At 42.4% G+C, this 15,797-nt stretch overlaps 1 protein-coding gene across 1 annotated transcript in view; it reads right to left on the bottom strand.

The window, feature by feature from the left end:
• Positions 1-275: 275 nt before the first annotated feature.
• The window catches only part of LOC147120251 (uncharacterized), a 368,220-nt gene continuing 352,698 nt past the window's right edge, over positions 276-15,797 (bottom strand). The window contains exons 51-54 of the mRNA XM_085985896.1: positions 15,220-15,502; positions 9,309-9,499; positions 5,184-5,426; positions 276-2,720 (exon numbers count right to left, since the gene is read on the bottom strand). Of these exons, the coding sequence (XP_085842022.1) occupies positions 2,574-2,720; positions 5,184-5,426; positions 9,309-9,499; positions 15,220-15,502 (864 nt within the window). The 3' untranslated portion in view covers positions 276-2,573. The remainder of the gene's footprint in view (positions 2,721-5,183; positions 5,427-9,308; positions 9,500-15,219; positions 15,503-15,797) is intronic.

Raw genomic sequence — 15,797 nt, 5'->3', positions numbered from 1 at the left:
GGCCTCCCTGTCACCTACAGTTAAGTTTAAGTTGCGGCGCGATTATGTCATCGGGCCGTGACTTTTTAATATTAATAAGGCTCCCGCCTGCCTTTATAGGATCCTTGTTGATGGGCTGATTGGATTTGTAAAAATTTAAATGGATAGGAATGGGGTCAGGTTGCTCGATCTCGATATTTTAATCCCCCCTACCCGCCCCCCCCCCGATCCTCTCCTGCTCGTTCGAGGCCTAAATCTCAGCTCATATTAAAGGAATAGACTAACAGGCAACTGGCTCGTCCTTTCATGATATTTATGTATACCACTATAAACAGAAACAGTAGTCACTATTGTTTACATAACAACAATCACTGCACTTCAAAGGCATTCATTGTATGTGAAGACATTTCCGAGAGGTGTGATAAGGCATTACATAAATGCAAGTTTTTCTTTCTTAAGGAACTGACATTCAGTCTTTGTGGGGTGTTTCAAGTACAAGAATGTCTGTCCAGTTAAACCTAAATTAACACTAGAATAAATAACCCATGTAAGCCAGGTTTCCTTAGTTACGGCAAATTACAGTTAACCCTTTGTTCTGTTGAGTGTTTACTAATATCTGCATTAGTAAACACAAGAAAAGCTTAAACACTATAAAATTGCTTCAACATTTAATTTTCCTATTCATTTTAAGTGTTACATAAGAGCAGTTTCATTAAAGCTCAGATAATTAAATAGGTCTTACAGCAAGTTAAAAACATAGAGGCTCTCTCCCAAAAGCATGGCAGGCAAAGTGCTATACAAGTCTCCAATTGGAGTGATTTTTGTGCCTTAGAATAAAGAGAAACATGTGGATATAACTCTGAGCCATCTGGAAATATAAATTCCCATCCCATCTCGTTAATTTAGCACAAAAACCTTTTCAAATAACATGTTGCAAAAGCATTTATGATACATTATAAGTTCAGTTAGCCTTAAATCAAATCAATGCTGTTTAAAAGTGTACCAAAGGAAGGCAAAAGTTACTGCGATGTAAAACAAATAGTATGCAAAAAGTGTTGAAAAATGAAAAGAAAATTGCATTAATGAAGAACTGCAACCGTACAAAATAAATGATCTGAAGAATGGCCAAGTACAAGTGCTTTGCGATCTGAATCGACCAGTTGATCATGCAACTGAACACAGGTGCTGTAGTTACTTTTCTAGTTGGATTGTGAAGGGCAAAGTACAAAAAGAAAGGACCCGAACCACTGAAACTTTAAAGACATAATCATGCAAATACAATAACTGGGTTCACCATATCAGTCATAGCAAAGATAATAAATTTGGTAGTTGAATATAATTTGTAAGAGTTTAATATTACTGCTGTAAATACAAACTTTAAAAAAATTATATTTAAATTTCTCTTCACTGAATGTTGAATGTTTCCACTGCATTTTGAAGTAAATTTGAGACCTGTATGTCTTTTAACAAAGCTGCATCATCTAATGGGCTCATTATAATAATGACTACTATTACTGCTTAAAAGTGGTGAAGCAGGTTGGAGTGAGAGACACTTTGTTAATGCCATGATCACTCCCTTACCTAGTTTATGAGTTTACAATCATTTATTGGTGGGGGGGGGGGAAACAATTAATTCAACCAAAATATATTTCTGGTTTCCTTGTAAAATGGTCCTTTTTATTGGAGAATTAAAGAACATTGTTGAAGAGATAGAGAAAGAGGCATTGCAAAATGGATTTGCCTACAACTTTCAAGACATGCAGACTTTTCTATTGCTAGTTGAATTGAGAGATAAGGAACACCATTCATACTCAAGAATATTGACACGGCAGTAATATTAAAATGAATATCAACATGGCATTAATGTTGTGGGCCTACTGCTACTTCATCAAAAGCTTACAAGAAATGGGATCTTTATAACTAGCACCATCATTTCTTTACTCTGTCTCCTGGTTCTGTAAACAAACACAGAAGGAAGCCCTGGAAATATAGCACCGTGGAGAACAAATGAATAAGACACGCATCAATGTATTCTAGCTTCTGACAGAGATGAGGTAGCTTAAACTTGGGGAATTTTTTTAAACTACATCTTTTGTAAGTGTGGTGGGAAAGCTTGAGATTGGAGCATATTCTAATTAACAGAGAGGAGGACAGATTCCAGACTCCCAGCAGGGACAGTGCTGACAGGGAGTGTGGGTCAGAGATCCTGGGATACAAAGGTGTAGCCCTCTCTCTAATCCAGGCTTCCTGTCAGTGCACTGGACCACCCCAACTCTATAAATGGAACATTCTCAGAACTGAACATTTCTGAATCTATATTTTATATCTTTTTTAGATTTTATAGAGTGACAATCATACTGTTTCCATTCCTGTTACATAAGAGCCAATGGTTATTATTGTACTAAAAACTGCTCGGAATCTTCCACAGTTTTTAATCACGTCTTAATTTTTATCAACAGGGTTCATATGAACAATAAATAATTGTTGTGACGGGCTGGAAATTCTAAGTACTTATATATACAGTGCTGATTAGATCAGCCATTAATTCAAGAGTCCAGGAATGTCTTCTCAGAGTCTCCAAGTCCTTGTTTTTTTTACAAGAAGCAAACTGGGCCAATTTCAATGCCAAATTCCTGATCGGGAGCACCGATATCCATAGGTGCAATATCCACAATGGGCAGGCGAGCTGTGTTCTGTGTTCGATATTCAAAGATTGTCTTGCCCCAACTACCAGTACGTTTCTGCAGAGAAAAAAACACACGCACAAGAAGGAATGCTTTAAAAATCTATTGTAACATGTCATGGCAATTATATATTAGGGAAATGTTTATTTCAATCACGGGTTACATTGCTACCTGGTCACCACACAAGTTCATTCAAGTTATAGGTGTTATTAAGAGATTTGTAGTAGAGTTTTCAGATCAGTCATTAGTACTCAGTTGAGATTTCTACTGTAACCCAATTCTATATATTTATAATTATCACGTGACTGCACTTTACGCAATCATGTTTATTCAATGTTTTGACTGAAGGTTTTAATCAAGGATCTTATCTTTCCAGATCCTAGAATCTCAATGAGCATTTATAGAATCTTATGGAGCCCATACTTTCCCCTAATTTTCAAAGAGAAGTCAGTGGAATGATAGGACTTAATTTCCATGCACTTCAGCAAAGATTTCTCTACACAGAGAATGATAACCAGCTGATTTACCAATACTGCACTCACCCAGAATTTATTACATTTCTCTAACTATTATGTAATCTTTTCATTACCAGCATTGAGAAAAAGGGAAATAACGTGCATCTATATAGCACCTTTCACATCCACAGCTTGTTCCGAAAGTGCTTTACAATTAGAGAGTTTTGTGCAGACACGCAGCAGCCAGTTGGTGCACAGCAAAGTCTCACAAACCAATGAGTTGAAGGACCAGTTAATCTGAATACGGTCATTGAGGGAGGACAGTTGGCCAGGACACAAACAAAACTCCTCACTCTGTTTTGACTAGCGCAATGTGATCTTTTCTGTCCGTCTGAACAGGCAGAGGAGATTTTGGTTGAAGGTCTCATCCCAATGATCACACTGCCAGCAATGCTGCAATCCCTCAAGTGGCACTGAAGTGTCGGCCTAGATTATGGGCTCAAATCCTGGAGTGAGGCTTAAACCCAGGGCCTTCTGACTTAGAGCTAAGGGTGCTATCACTGAGCCAAACTGACAGCTATAAGTTAAACTATGCATTATACTGGGAAGACTTTTTTATAGATTAAAGTACAATGCACAAAAAGGTACAATTTAAAGTCAGTAAGGTATATGTTAATACAATTTATATATATATTCTTTTCTAAATAGATTGCACGAGTACACTATTACTAAATTCTTCTGCTAGCTCACCCAAATATTCAGCTGGTTGAAGCAATGCATATCCAAGGCATGAGGGACGGGTCTTCAGGCCAATCCCTGTAGGTCAGGTCAAGACGAGTTAGCTGACCTCAGGTGGAGTGGCAGTGTACATGATACAACTGGCCTCATCACCTGTGGCTTAAGGAGAGGGAAAATTGGGCAAGGTTCCCACTCCTAATTGCTATTCCAGGACCCCTGCTGGAGGTGCATGTGTGGCTAGGATACTCCCTATGGTCAAATAGTCTGCAGGCACTCACTGTTTAGGTTCACACATGAAAAACAGCTACCTTGGCTAGGTAACTCATTGGTGATGGGAGTCTGCGCAAACACGGAGACAACACGTTTATCAGAGGAGGGAGCGGAGGGGCAAAAAATAGTTCCTCAGCTGGAAGTAAGGATGAACAAAACACATGCTGCTGAATATATCAAGGGTGTTATTCCGGCCTGGGTGCAGCTATTTTAGACTTTTACACATCATTCAGTTTTGATCGAACATAAACCAAATTAAGTTCCTCAGGGATTTCCACTGATCTTCCGTCAAAGTAACGGCAGACAATCAGGAGAACTCTCCGCGGGAATTCCAGGTATAACAGCCTACAGCCGGACCACTGCAGCGGCAGCAACTTTCATTTGTATTTTACAGAGGATAAGTTGCTCTTCAGAGTTTGCTTCCACAGAGGGCAAAGCAATTAACCGTTTAAGCCGTCCTTGTGTAAATACTAAATGTTACGCTGGCAGCACTGATTCCACTATCCAGTCTTCTAATAGGAACTTACCACGCTCATCACAGAATCACAGAATCACAGAAACCCCACAGTGCAGATAGAGGCCATTTCGGCCCATCGAGCCTGCACCGACACATATCCCACCCGATCCCCGTAACCCCTACACCAACACATGTCCCACCCTATCCCCGTAACCCCACGTATTTTATCCCCCTAACACTAAGGGTCAATTTATCATAGCCAATCAACCTAACCCGCACATCTTTGGACTGTGGGAGGAAACCGGAGCACCCGGAGGAAACCCACGCAAACACGGGGAGAATGTGCAAACTCCACACAGACAGTCGCCCGAGGCCGGATTGGGTAAACAACAAATCCCAGGAAAATCTAGCAAAACAGCAGGATACTGTGTACCCATTGCAAACAAATCTTTCGTTATTTATTGTCAGTATGGAGATAAGGCATCAGTAACATGTTGCTACTATTAGTTTTGAAAGGACAGCAACACAAAGAGGTCCGAGGTAGCATTAGATAACACCACACTTCCTTGTAACTGAAGTAAGTCAACTGTTAGTACTTACAGTGCATCCATCTTCCAGGACAGTGTATTTAAATCTGTTATTTCCTTCTGCTTTGATCCCAATGTCATTGGCGCTCTTCAGAATCAACGCTTTCTTAAGGTTGCCAGTCTGGTCATCCATGTAAGCAATGCTGTTTTTACAATGATAGGTAATATTTTGGGAAGCTTCTTTCGACAGAAGACGGAGGAATGTTGTCTGGATTGTGACGGTATTTGGGGAATGTTTCTTGTCACCATAACTGAACTGTAGAACCAAAAAGAATTTTAAAAAATGATTCATGGAAGTTTTGCAACATAAAATAGACTCTGCAAACATTAGAAACAACCGTTTTTGTTCAAGAATCTGCATATTGGTCAATGTGAGACAAAGTGCTGTTATAATTGAGAGTAGAAAACTTACTTTCTGCTGAATACAGTCAGAATTAATCAACTAGACAATATTAATTTTCCTCCACTTGCTTGCATGTAATGCTTGGTCCAGTAGGCTAGGTCAGTGGTTCTCAAACCTTTTAGATCGAAGGACCCCTTTTCAAATGGATTAGTAATCATGGACCCCCATCTAAATTATAATACTATATAATACTCATAATATCAAAGTGCTGCATGTAAAGAGTGTTTGAATAATGATTTTAAGGTAACAAGTATTTGCTTACATATATCAGTGAGATGAGTGTGCCTGCTTCTCACTGCCGAGTCTGTCTATCCTTGGTGTGATGTTTGACCAATTCTGGATACTCCACAGCAACAGATGGCCACTATTAGCCACTTAATTCTGGACAATTTTTAAAGCCGACAGCAGGCTGGCCAGGGTGACTGAGGACACAAACACCCAATGCATGTGCTGGGACGCTGCTGGAAGCCTGACCCACTGCCATGCTGTCCCACTGGCATGTTCTGTAACAGCTGCACTGTGGGATTGTACGTGTTTGCGTGAACACGTTCAGGCCCGGGTTTGAAGGGCCCCACAGGCGGTCTGATCACATGTCAGGAGGATGGCACAGGGTCATGGCACCAGGGAGAGAAATCAGCTCAACCGGCAGGGAGCGCTCATTGCAAAGTGACTGAGAGCTGTGGGCCTCTGTGAGGAGTTGTGAATAATTCACAAGAACTGAATCATTGTTGGTTTTATAAAGAGGAGCAGGCTTGAAATTACCTCCGGCCACAGACCCCCTGGAAAGTCTCTACAGACACCCGGGGTCCTCGGACCCCAGTTTAAGAACCACTGCACTGGCTGAGTATTGATCAAAGTCACTGTATTTAGGCAACTATGGTTGTGAATCATTATAACGTTTGATTAAAACTGACAGCGGATTATGACTTTATTAGTTAGTGTCTCTCCAAATGGAATATATTTTAAAGGGTACTGTATTTAGGGGCAAAAATCGTCACACGGTTTTATCTAACCTTGTAGTATTTTTTCTATCAGTAGAGGGCGCTGTTGTACTGCATAAAGCAACACCACAAATCTCACATAATCCAACATCACCATCTGCTGGCTGAAAGATGATACTGGAGGAATATAGTTTTAGGATTCATTCCAAATATTCCAAAAGAGTAATATTTTTTAATTATTTTGCTCATCCCAAGCTTAGCAATGGAAAAGATTTTCTATCTGGCTATTTGCAATAGCTCTGAAATCACACTGGGGTATAGCAGCAGGCGTTTAAACACTTCATGCATTCATCTGAACTTCCTCTTTCCACTTACTTTAGCAAACACGTCACCTTATTTATATTAAATGGGTTGCTGCTTGCGCCAAATTAGGACTTTCCGACAGCCTGTTGAAGGTTTGTCCACGGGTATCCTATGGCATAATTTTATGCTACCACGTGTTTTAAAAAGCAGCTTGTTCAACATAAACAAATATCACCCCTTTTAATTACTGAATAAAATGTTTTAAATCCTGATGCACTCAAATGTTGTTTGCTTGCTAAGAAATGTTAAGTTTAGAGGAACTTCTGTAGACTTACAGTAAAACAACTAATTTCTATTCCTCTGTCAATGTAGATTTACATTTTGCAACTCAATTATGTAGAATAATATAAAAATATGTAAAAATAAACTGATGTATCATAAGTAAGTGCTAAACATGTAGCAAATGAGACTCTGAATGTGTTGCTGTAAAAGAGATAAACCAAATGAACGGAGCATTGGAAACCTAAGTAAAGGATATCTCACCAATGACACTGTTCCTTCATGAGTGTGTAAGACATAACTCACAAATATTACTTTTATTTTATTCTGGAATTTGCTCCCAATTGATGAATGATAACTTGTATTAATCTGGTTTATCAGTGGACTCTGAAAAAGTTTAAAAACGTACATTCCACAATGTGCCTGTTACATTCACCCACTCCTTATGTGTGCTTTAATTATTATGGACCAGAAATTCGGGTCCCCACGGGTGAGTACGCGCTGGGTACTCACGCGTAGGCCCAATGAAAGTGCCGGTTTCGTGCATGCACTGCGCATGCGCGGGAAACCGGAACTTCCGTTCCCTTAAAAGGGGTTCACAGGTCGAACACGTGCGCAGGAGAGCACTAGGACGCCTGGAACTTCCGTTTTTTTTTTACAGGTTTCTCCAGGAGGGTAAGTCTCCAGCAGCTACGCTTTTAAAAAGCAGTCGCAAGGCCTGCTTTTAACAAGGTAAGTGGTGAATTAAGCAAAATTAAAACATTTTTTCCACAGGTTTATTATTTTTAAATACTTTAAAGAAAGGTAAGTTTATTTTTAGCCCTGTTAAAAACTGTAATTAATTTTTTCAAAAGTTTAAATTATTGTTTAAAATGGTTATTTTATGTAATTTATAGTTATTTAAAAAATGTGATTTAAAAAAAAAATTATTTGAAGTTTTAGTTATGTTTTGGGGCCGAACTGTCAAATCTATGACTAGAGATTCCTTGCTACGATTGGCTCTCCATGGCCCACGTGATCCCAGGGGACGCTTTGAACTAACTGCACCCCTGGGATACGCAAGCACTGCGCGCCGGCAGTTGGAGCAGGCCCAGGATCGGAATTCCACGGGGGCCCACAGCTCAATGGCCGGCGCGCTAGGAAAGTGCAGGTCGGGGGCTTGCACCCGCGGAAAGCCTCCAACCCGAATTTCTGGCCCTATATAACTGTTGCTTTGTCTTATCTATTAATTACATGTAAGCTGATTTTTGTTTTGTTGTTGTTTAGGAATATGAAAGCTGCATCCACCTTTAATGTACCAGAATATTTCAACAAGGATCCAGGTCCATTTCAATTAAAAATTGGGGTCGGAGGCTTCCCGCGGGCGAATGCCTCCGAACCGCAAGAAAAGTACACACCTACCTGGTGTCTCCAGACCTTCGGACACTTGTGGTCCTGGGCCTGCAGGCGTAGGCCTGCGTATAGGCCCACGTATCCCAGGGGCACATGCGCTTCGCAAGCATCCCTGGGATCACGTATGCCGACCTAACCAATGACAAAGGGGGATTCTCATTATGCTTATGTGGATTCCATTTATGTCCGGAATCCCCATAAGCATGAATAGGAATGACATAAAAAACACACTTTCACACAATCTAAATAAAAATAAATCACATGTTTAAAATTAATTAAAATACAATTTAATTAAACATTTAAAACAAAATTATTTTTTTAAATTAAATAAATGTAAACATTTTTAAAGGGGCCAAAATAACCTAAATTAATTTTAATGATTTTTGAATGTTTAAATGTTTTTTAAAAATGTATTTTTATATTTATTTTCACCCTTATGCTGGTAAAAGAAGGCCCTACACCTGCTTTTACCAGGCATAAGAGTTTCATGGGCATTTGCTGGGCAAGAGTTGGGCAAATAGCGCAGCTCTCCACCAGCGAATGTCCATTTCCCGGGTATGCGGAGGTTCTGTCAAAATGAAACTTGACAGATCGCAAGTTCCGGGTTTTCGTGCATGCGCAGCGTATGTGGAAACCCGGAACCTGCGGGGCACTTACTGCTGCATATGCGATCATAAGCCCCATAAAATCCGGGCCAATATGTTTTCAAAACCTTTCTTGAGCCTAACCAGAAATGAATGAAGCTGGAAAATAGATTTGTTGCACAATGAAAAGTGCAATTCTTATACTTGCAAATACTGTGCTGTGTTATCTTACTTACTTGTAATCCACCATTCATAGAGTCACCAAACCATAAGTGTCTATCATCATCAGCATTCCTTTTGCTCCACCAGGTTTTGCGTGGTATTTCAGATGGGTCAGCAAAAATGCAGGTCTCACCAGTGTCCATATTGCAGTATATTTTAATAGCATCCTCAACACAACCCTGGTTAGGATCAATCCAGTACTCCCCTGTAAAATACATTCACATTCAGATATTCACGTACTTAAAGGTAATCATCTATATTTTAACATGTAAGAAGTTAACACTTTCCTGTTCTCACATGTGTGCAGGTATCACATTAGAAAACTTGGAACAAGAAAAGCCCATTCGTCACACAAGGCCTTCTCCCCTGAGCAGTCTATGTTCAATTTGCCCTACTTCAGGCTCTACCTATCTTATTTAATCCCCTGAAGGAAGACAGATAAGCCCCTCCTCCCCACCCCAAGAAGGAAATCCTCAGGCTAATCCAAGAAGAGAAATGCATGAAACATGAGGATTTTAGTCTAATATAATGTACATTATTCAACTTTGACCTGACATTTCCATGGTCCCAGCAGGTCTGAAACTTGTTTTATTCAGTATTTTATTACCTGCAACTATGTCTATCCTTATTTTCAGGATGTAGGTCTGAGCTGAGAGAGTCAGGTAGTAAGGATAAGATTTCTTTGATCATTTATTAAAATTAATTTAGATTATATGTTGTAAAAATAGCTTTTCAGTCCTCATGGATCCCTTCACTCATCTGATCGAGGACTTGCATGTTCCTGAATGACAGTGTCTATACCTTGTAGTTATCGTTAATTTTAATCAAAGTATCAAAGAAACCAATGTACTCCTGTACTTGTATTAACCTACAATCCTGTTCTTAACCAGCTATTCATTTGGTTCATTTAAAAATAACGAATCTGCACAATATTAACTAGTTTTGATGGGGCATTTTTCCAAAACTTTACTATTCTTTGGCGATGGGAAATTTTGCTAATGCTTAGAATGGCTCGAGGCCTGTTAAGTTTGAAATGCCCCGTAACATTTTAAACACCTAGAACATGTCCAGTTTTCAGCGCAAATCAGGGATTAAACTGGGAACTTCCATGGTCCGTAAGATTTAGCTACTCAACGGTTAATCTTGCTGGGCAACGGGGAGCTATGCAGACTCAATATTCTTTTCCCCCCTGTAGGGATTTTGCAATAACTTCGAGATTTCCTACAGTTCTGAAGATTTTGAGATTTCCTACAGTTCCAAAGATTGATTGTTTTGATTAAAGAATACCTGGGTAATATACCTTTAAAAATCCAGGGATCAAAATGGCCACCAGACCGTGTGGCAGAAGACAAAAAGGACTTGAAAAGGCAGCCTGCTGTGTCTGTGAAAAAGGTTCAATGGAGCAGTCAAACTGCCAATCAACGGCAGTTCAGGGAGTTCCCCTCCCTGCAGCAGACAATCGATGTGTTTACAGAAACTGCTACAATGTTTACACAAAGGATTACTGTGGTTTCAGTCTGACCACAAGGACAATGACTTTTGTTTACACTAACCTCCAAGGCTGTTTACTCAAGCAATCAAGGAAATAGACATGCTGTTCAAACCACGGCAGCTTTATTCAAAGTCCATCACAGACAATGAGGACACATTTAAACTGCAGCTTTATTCAAAGCCCATCACAGACAATGAGGACACATTTAAACTGAAAAAAACCCAGTTTAAACGAATGGGTAATTCATCCAAACCCATTACAGACAATGGGGACAGTTTGGATCCCTTTTGTTTAGCCCAGATACATCCGGATTTGGGTGGGAAAGTTTCGGCCCCAAATGGGGTATAAAAGATAGCTTCTCAGAAGCCTCTCTCTCTCTGTGGCCTCGCCTCCGTGCCCTCTACAATGTGGGAGCCTGCCTAAAGGAGTGGAACACCAGCAGTTTACTTTTAAAATACTGGGGTATTTTTACTTCGGGGCAGTGAAGATCAAAGATTGCAGGGCACGGAGCAGGCATTTTTCATTGGTGAGCATATATTTTTCTGGCCCATTACAAGGCAACTCAGAATAGGTATAGGGGTGGGAATTTTGTTAGAACTGTGATTTTAGTCGATTTTCCCTCGTTGTGTCCGTTCTCTCCTCCCCTATTTAAGTAACAGTGTTGCACTAGCAGATAAGTGCTGTAGTGAACGCTAAGAGTTCTATATTGAAAGTACTACTAAAAGGGTGTTGCACTAAGCAGAAAGGTGCTTCAGTGGACACTAAGTAGCTGTATTAAAGTGCTGTTTTTAAGTAAAAGCCACTAAGCAAAGGTGCTGTAGTGAGCAAGGTGTTTCTATATTGAAAGTGCTATTAAAAGGGTGTTGCACTAAGCAGAGAGGTGCTTCAGTGGACATTAAGTAGCTGTATTTAAAAGTGCTGTATTTAAATAAAGGAGTGCTGCACTGAGCAAAGAGCGCTCTAGTGGACACTAGGTGTACTGCGTTAAGCAAAAGTGCTGTACCAGGCACAGGTGTGCTGTATCGATTATTTTAAGTTGTTTCTTTCTTTTTTGTTTCAATAAATGCTGGTCTGTTTTGCACCCAAACCACGAGTCACATTTTTTTCTGTCTACATCGCTACCGAATAAGTCCGGTGGTCAGAACCAGGAATAGGGGAGCACTTCGAAACTGCATGGGGGTCCCTGGAGCAGCTCAGAGGCTTCTGACTGGCCAGAGACAATAACCCCAACCCCGCTAGCGAGCGTGTGTGCTAATTCCTACAAAATGGTGACCACGGCAGGACCAGCGGCCACGGTGTGTGATGTGGCAGACAGTGGTTTGAGTCTGGAGAGAGCAGCAGTTATTGGGTTTCTTTTTATCCTACTGATTTGTTTGTGGTTAGGTTCCCGCAGGCTTGGGGAAGTCACCCGCAGGCTTAGGGAAGCCAGGGCAGAGAGTTGGGATAGGGAAAAGGAGGTTGAGGAATACCAGGCCAAGTTAGAGCGCCTGGTAGTTCAGTTTAGTGAGGGCAAAAGCCACACGAGGCACGAGTCAGAGTACCTGAAGTGCCTAGTTGCAGAGGCCAAGAGCAATGAGATGAGGGTGTGGGAGGAGAACGCTCGCCTCATACAAGAAATAAACGAGCAGGAGGAAAAGGTTAGGGAGGTAAAGGCAGCATATAAGCTGGCCTGCGAGCAAGGGTTTGAGGAAGCAGATCATGGCCCCTGTAGAGCAGAGATAGAAAGCTTGAATATGGCTTTAAAAAGAGCAAAGGGGATGACACGTCTGATCAGCCCGAAGACAGGTCAGTCGAATTTTACTGGCAGCCCAAGCAAAACCGTCCCACAGGCAACACCCAGGGAAAGGTCGGTCAGGGAATCAGAGGTCCCACGACCGCCACCCACAGCTCCGAGCTTTCAGGAGCTCTGGCAGCAAAGGGGGGTGGAGGATGAGGTGGTAGAGGAAGCACAGCAGGCCCCGCTAGATAGGCCGGGACCAGGACCAGTGTACCCCCTGCAATAACGGAGGTACGGTCCGCCCGTTGATGAAGGTGACCCAGGGGCCATCCAGAATCAGTTTCTGGTGCCATATGGCACCCACCAGCTCAGGGACATGGTTAGCCACATCCCCAAGCTCACTAAAAAGGGAGACCCCTCTCTGCACTTCAGGGAGATAGAGCAAGCAGCTTGTGTAAATGACTGCGATGAGGCAGAGCAAGCAAAGATGCTGCTGTATTCCCTGGCAGGTGATTTCCTCCAGTCCCTATCTGGCGAATGCAGAAGGGGGCAGAGGGATTATGAGGGTCTCAAGAATGAGGTATTGGAGGCCATGGGACTCTATGATGGTAGCCCGTTCGCTCGGGTGGAAAGAACAGTGCAGCTCCCAGGGGAGTCCCTGCAGGCGTTCGCAGACAGGCTGTGGCCAGTCTACCGGAGTGCATGCCCGGGAATGCCAGTCCAATTGACTCACTGGCTCCAGTGTCTCATGACAAACAGCCTACCTCAGATCCAAGCCCAGGTCATGGCTTGGTTTGACCCCCGAAACCCCCAGACCACCGAAGAAGCGGTGATCCGCCGGCTCACCGTAGCCTTCAGGAACATGAGGGGTATCGAGGCTCCCCAACCCAAGGGAAGAGTCCATGAGGTTAAACCTCGGAGCCAGAGTAAGAAAGACTGGCATCAGGAGGGGAACCAGCCCTCTCAGGCTAGGTTAAATTGCTATGGGTGCGGGAAAGACGGTCACTGGAGAAAAGACTGTAAAAATCCTTGGAAGGACAAGGGAAAGGATCCCACAGCCCCAGCCCAAAAGGCAGGGCCAGACCTCCCTCCCGCAGCAATTGGGTCATTTTTACAGTCCCTACGGTCTCTTCTGACTGGCCAGGGGAGAGTAGCAGCCACCGCCGGTGTTTTAACCCCGTCTGCCCCACCTCACTCCCAGTTGTTTCTTTCTTTTTGTTTCAATAAATGCTGGTCTGTTTTGCACCCAAACCACGAGTCACATTTTTTTCTGTCTACATCGCTGCCGAATAAGTCTGGCGGTCAGAACCAGGAATAGGGGACCGCTTCGAAACCACACGGGGGTCCCTGGTGCAGCTCAGAGGCTTCTGACTGGCCAGAGACAATAACCCCAACCCCGCTAGCGAGCGTGTGTGCTAATTCCTACACCCCCATGCAAGCAAATTCAATTTTATAAGCCTCTTGTCACAACTTCAAATTTCAGATCCCAGGATCATGGCACTCTTTTCTGAGTCTCTTTCAGTCCATCAATAGCATTTCAAAGGGGTCTTGCCCAAAATATTGCGCATATTATTCCAAGTGTGGTCTTACCAATGAACTGTACCGGTTTGCACTCTAAATACTTTTGACAGCAGCCTCACATTGATCGGAACACTCATTAATATTGGTTAGATTTGATATAATATTGAACAGTATGACGGGAGCCAGAAACATTTAATTTTACTGCTGTCACACTGGGCCATTATTTCCATCAATGTCACCACCACTAAGTTTTAGAACACGAGATTACATATTACTGGTGCAGTAATTCATTAAAAAAATCTAGCTCAGAAATATCTATAGAATAGTTTGGTACTTTAATCTTTTGCAGCTTGTCAGCTACTGGCGGAACAAGCTTGAGGGGCTGAATGGCTTACTCCTGCTCCTCTGTTCCTTTGTAAGGTATTGCCGTTGATTTTAGCCCTACCCGCCTCGTGAAAAATGGGTGGGTGGGCAGTTAGAAACAAGTAAGTTACTTATCTGCTCAGAACTCAAACCTTGCGCGAAATTTCCAAATTTAATCTGCAGGCGGATGAGGCGCCCACCTAAAGGAGGCAGAGGCCTCCTGAATTTATGCAAATCGGGTCCTACTGCATCATTGGGATCCCAATTGTATTTTAACTGGGGCTTGAGTGGGGAAGCTACCATGGCTTTCCTGCCAGGCTGAAGCAGGTCTGCAAGCAGAAGAAGCCCTTCAGGTAAGTGTAAGGCTTTCCTTTGTGTAGCTAGAAGGAGCAGGACTGCTCCTTTGGATCCCACAAGGAAAGCCGTGACCTCCCTTGCCTTTCCTTCCCTTCCCTCCCGCGAGACCCTCCCAAAACCCCCTCCCCGCCACTTAGCTGCAAGCCAGCAAGCGGCCAATGGCTGCCAGATATTTCCCTGCCGGCCTCCACTCGGTGCCCTCTTCTCCTTCATTCCATGCAGGAAGTGGACTGGTAGCATTTAAATGAGGCCCAGGACTTAAAATGTCCCAGGTCTGAACCTTAGGCCAATGAGTCCATTTTGCATTCACTCTGCCCTCCGCCCAGCCTAAAAGGCATTTGGGGTTCAAATCAACCCCATTACTCGGAGAGGCCATTGCCTTATTTTGCCATTCTGTGAAATGAAAATGTTAAATGTTTGGGGGAAAAGTGTTCAAATCCTTTCAGGAAAGAATGGTTCCCAGCCAAATACATACCACTTTTCTTTTCTGGGTGACAGAATACAAGATCCTGGCATGTTCGAGCTGGGTTCTTTCTAGAACCATCTGGGCTACGCATGGTGTCTAATTGGCTACTTAGGGATTTCAGGGTAGCGTCCACTCCTGAATCCTTTGGAACAGTATCGGAGGTCTCGTCGGCATTGAGTATATCCAAAGGATCTGATTCCATGTCATAATGGCCCACAATATCCTCATAGGCAGCAGTAGGAGGACCAGGAGGGCCAGGAGGACCAGGTGGTCCTTCTTCACCATGAGGACCCTGTGAATAGGAAATGTAAGAGCCATTTATGGACTTTTAATTAACATATACTTAGTTTACACAGGGAGATTATATTAACTTCAAATTTGTTATTATAAAGAACTTGAATTTGTATAGCACCTTTCATATCTTCAAAGCATCCTAAAATATTTCAAGGCCAATGAATTACTGTTGAACTGTTGATACTTAGGCTAATGCAGCAACCAAATTGCACACAGAAAGGTCCAACAAACAGCAATGAGGGATATATGTTATCCAGCACACCAGGAGAACTCTCCTGCTTTTCTTTAAATAG

The sequence above is a fragment of the Somniosus microcephalus genome, chromosome 4, assembly GCF_052327205.1.
Source record: "Somniosus microcephalus isolate GS21.2 chromosome 4, FLI_Smic_1.0, whole genome shotgun sequence".
Taxonomy (NCBI): domain Eukaryota; kingdom Metazoa; phylum Chordata; class Chondrichthyes; order Squaliformes; family Somniosidae; genus Somniosus; species Somniosus microcephalus.
This window is presented reverse-complemented; position numbering and strand designations above follow the sequence as displayed.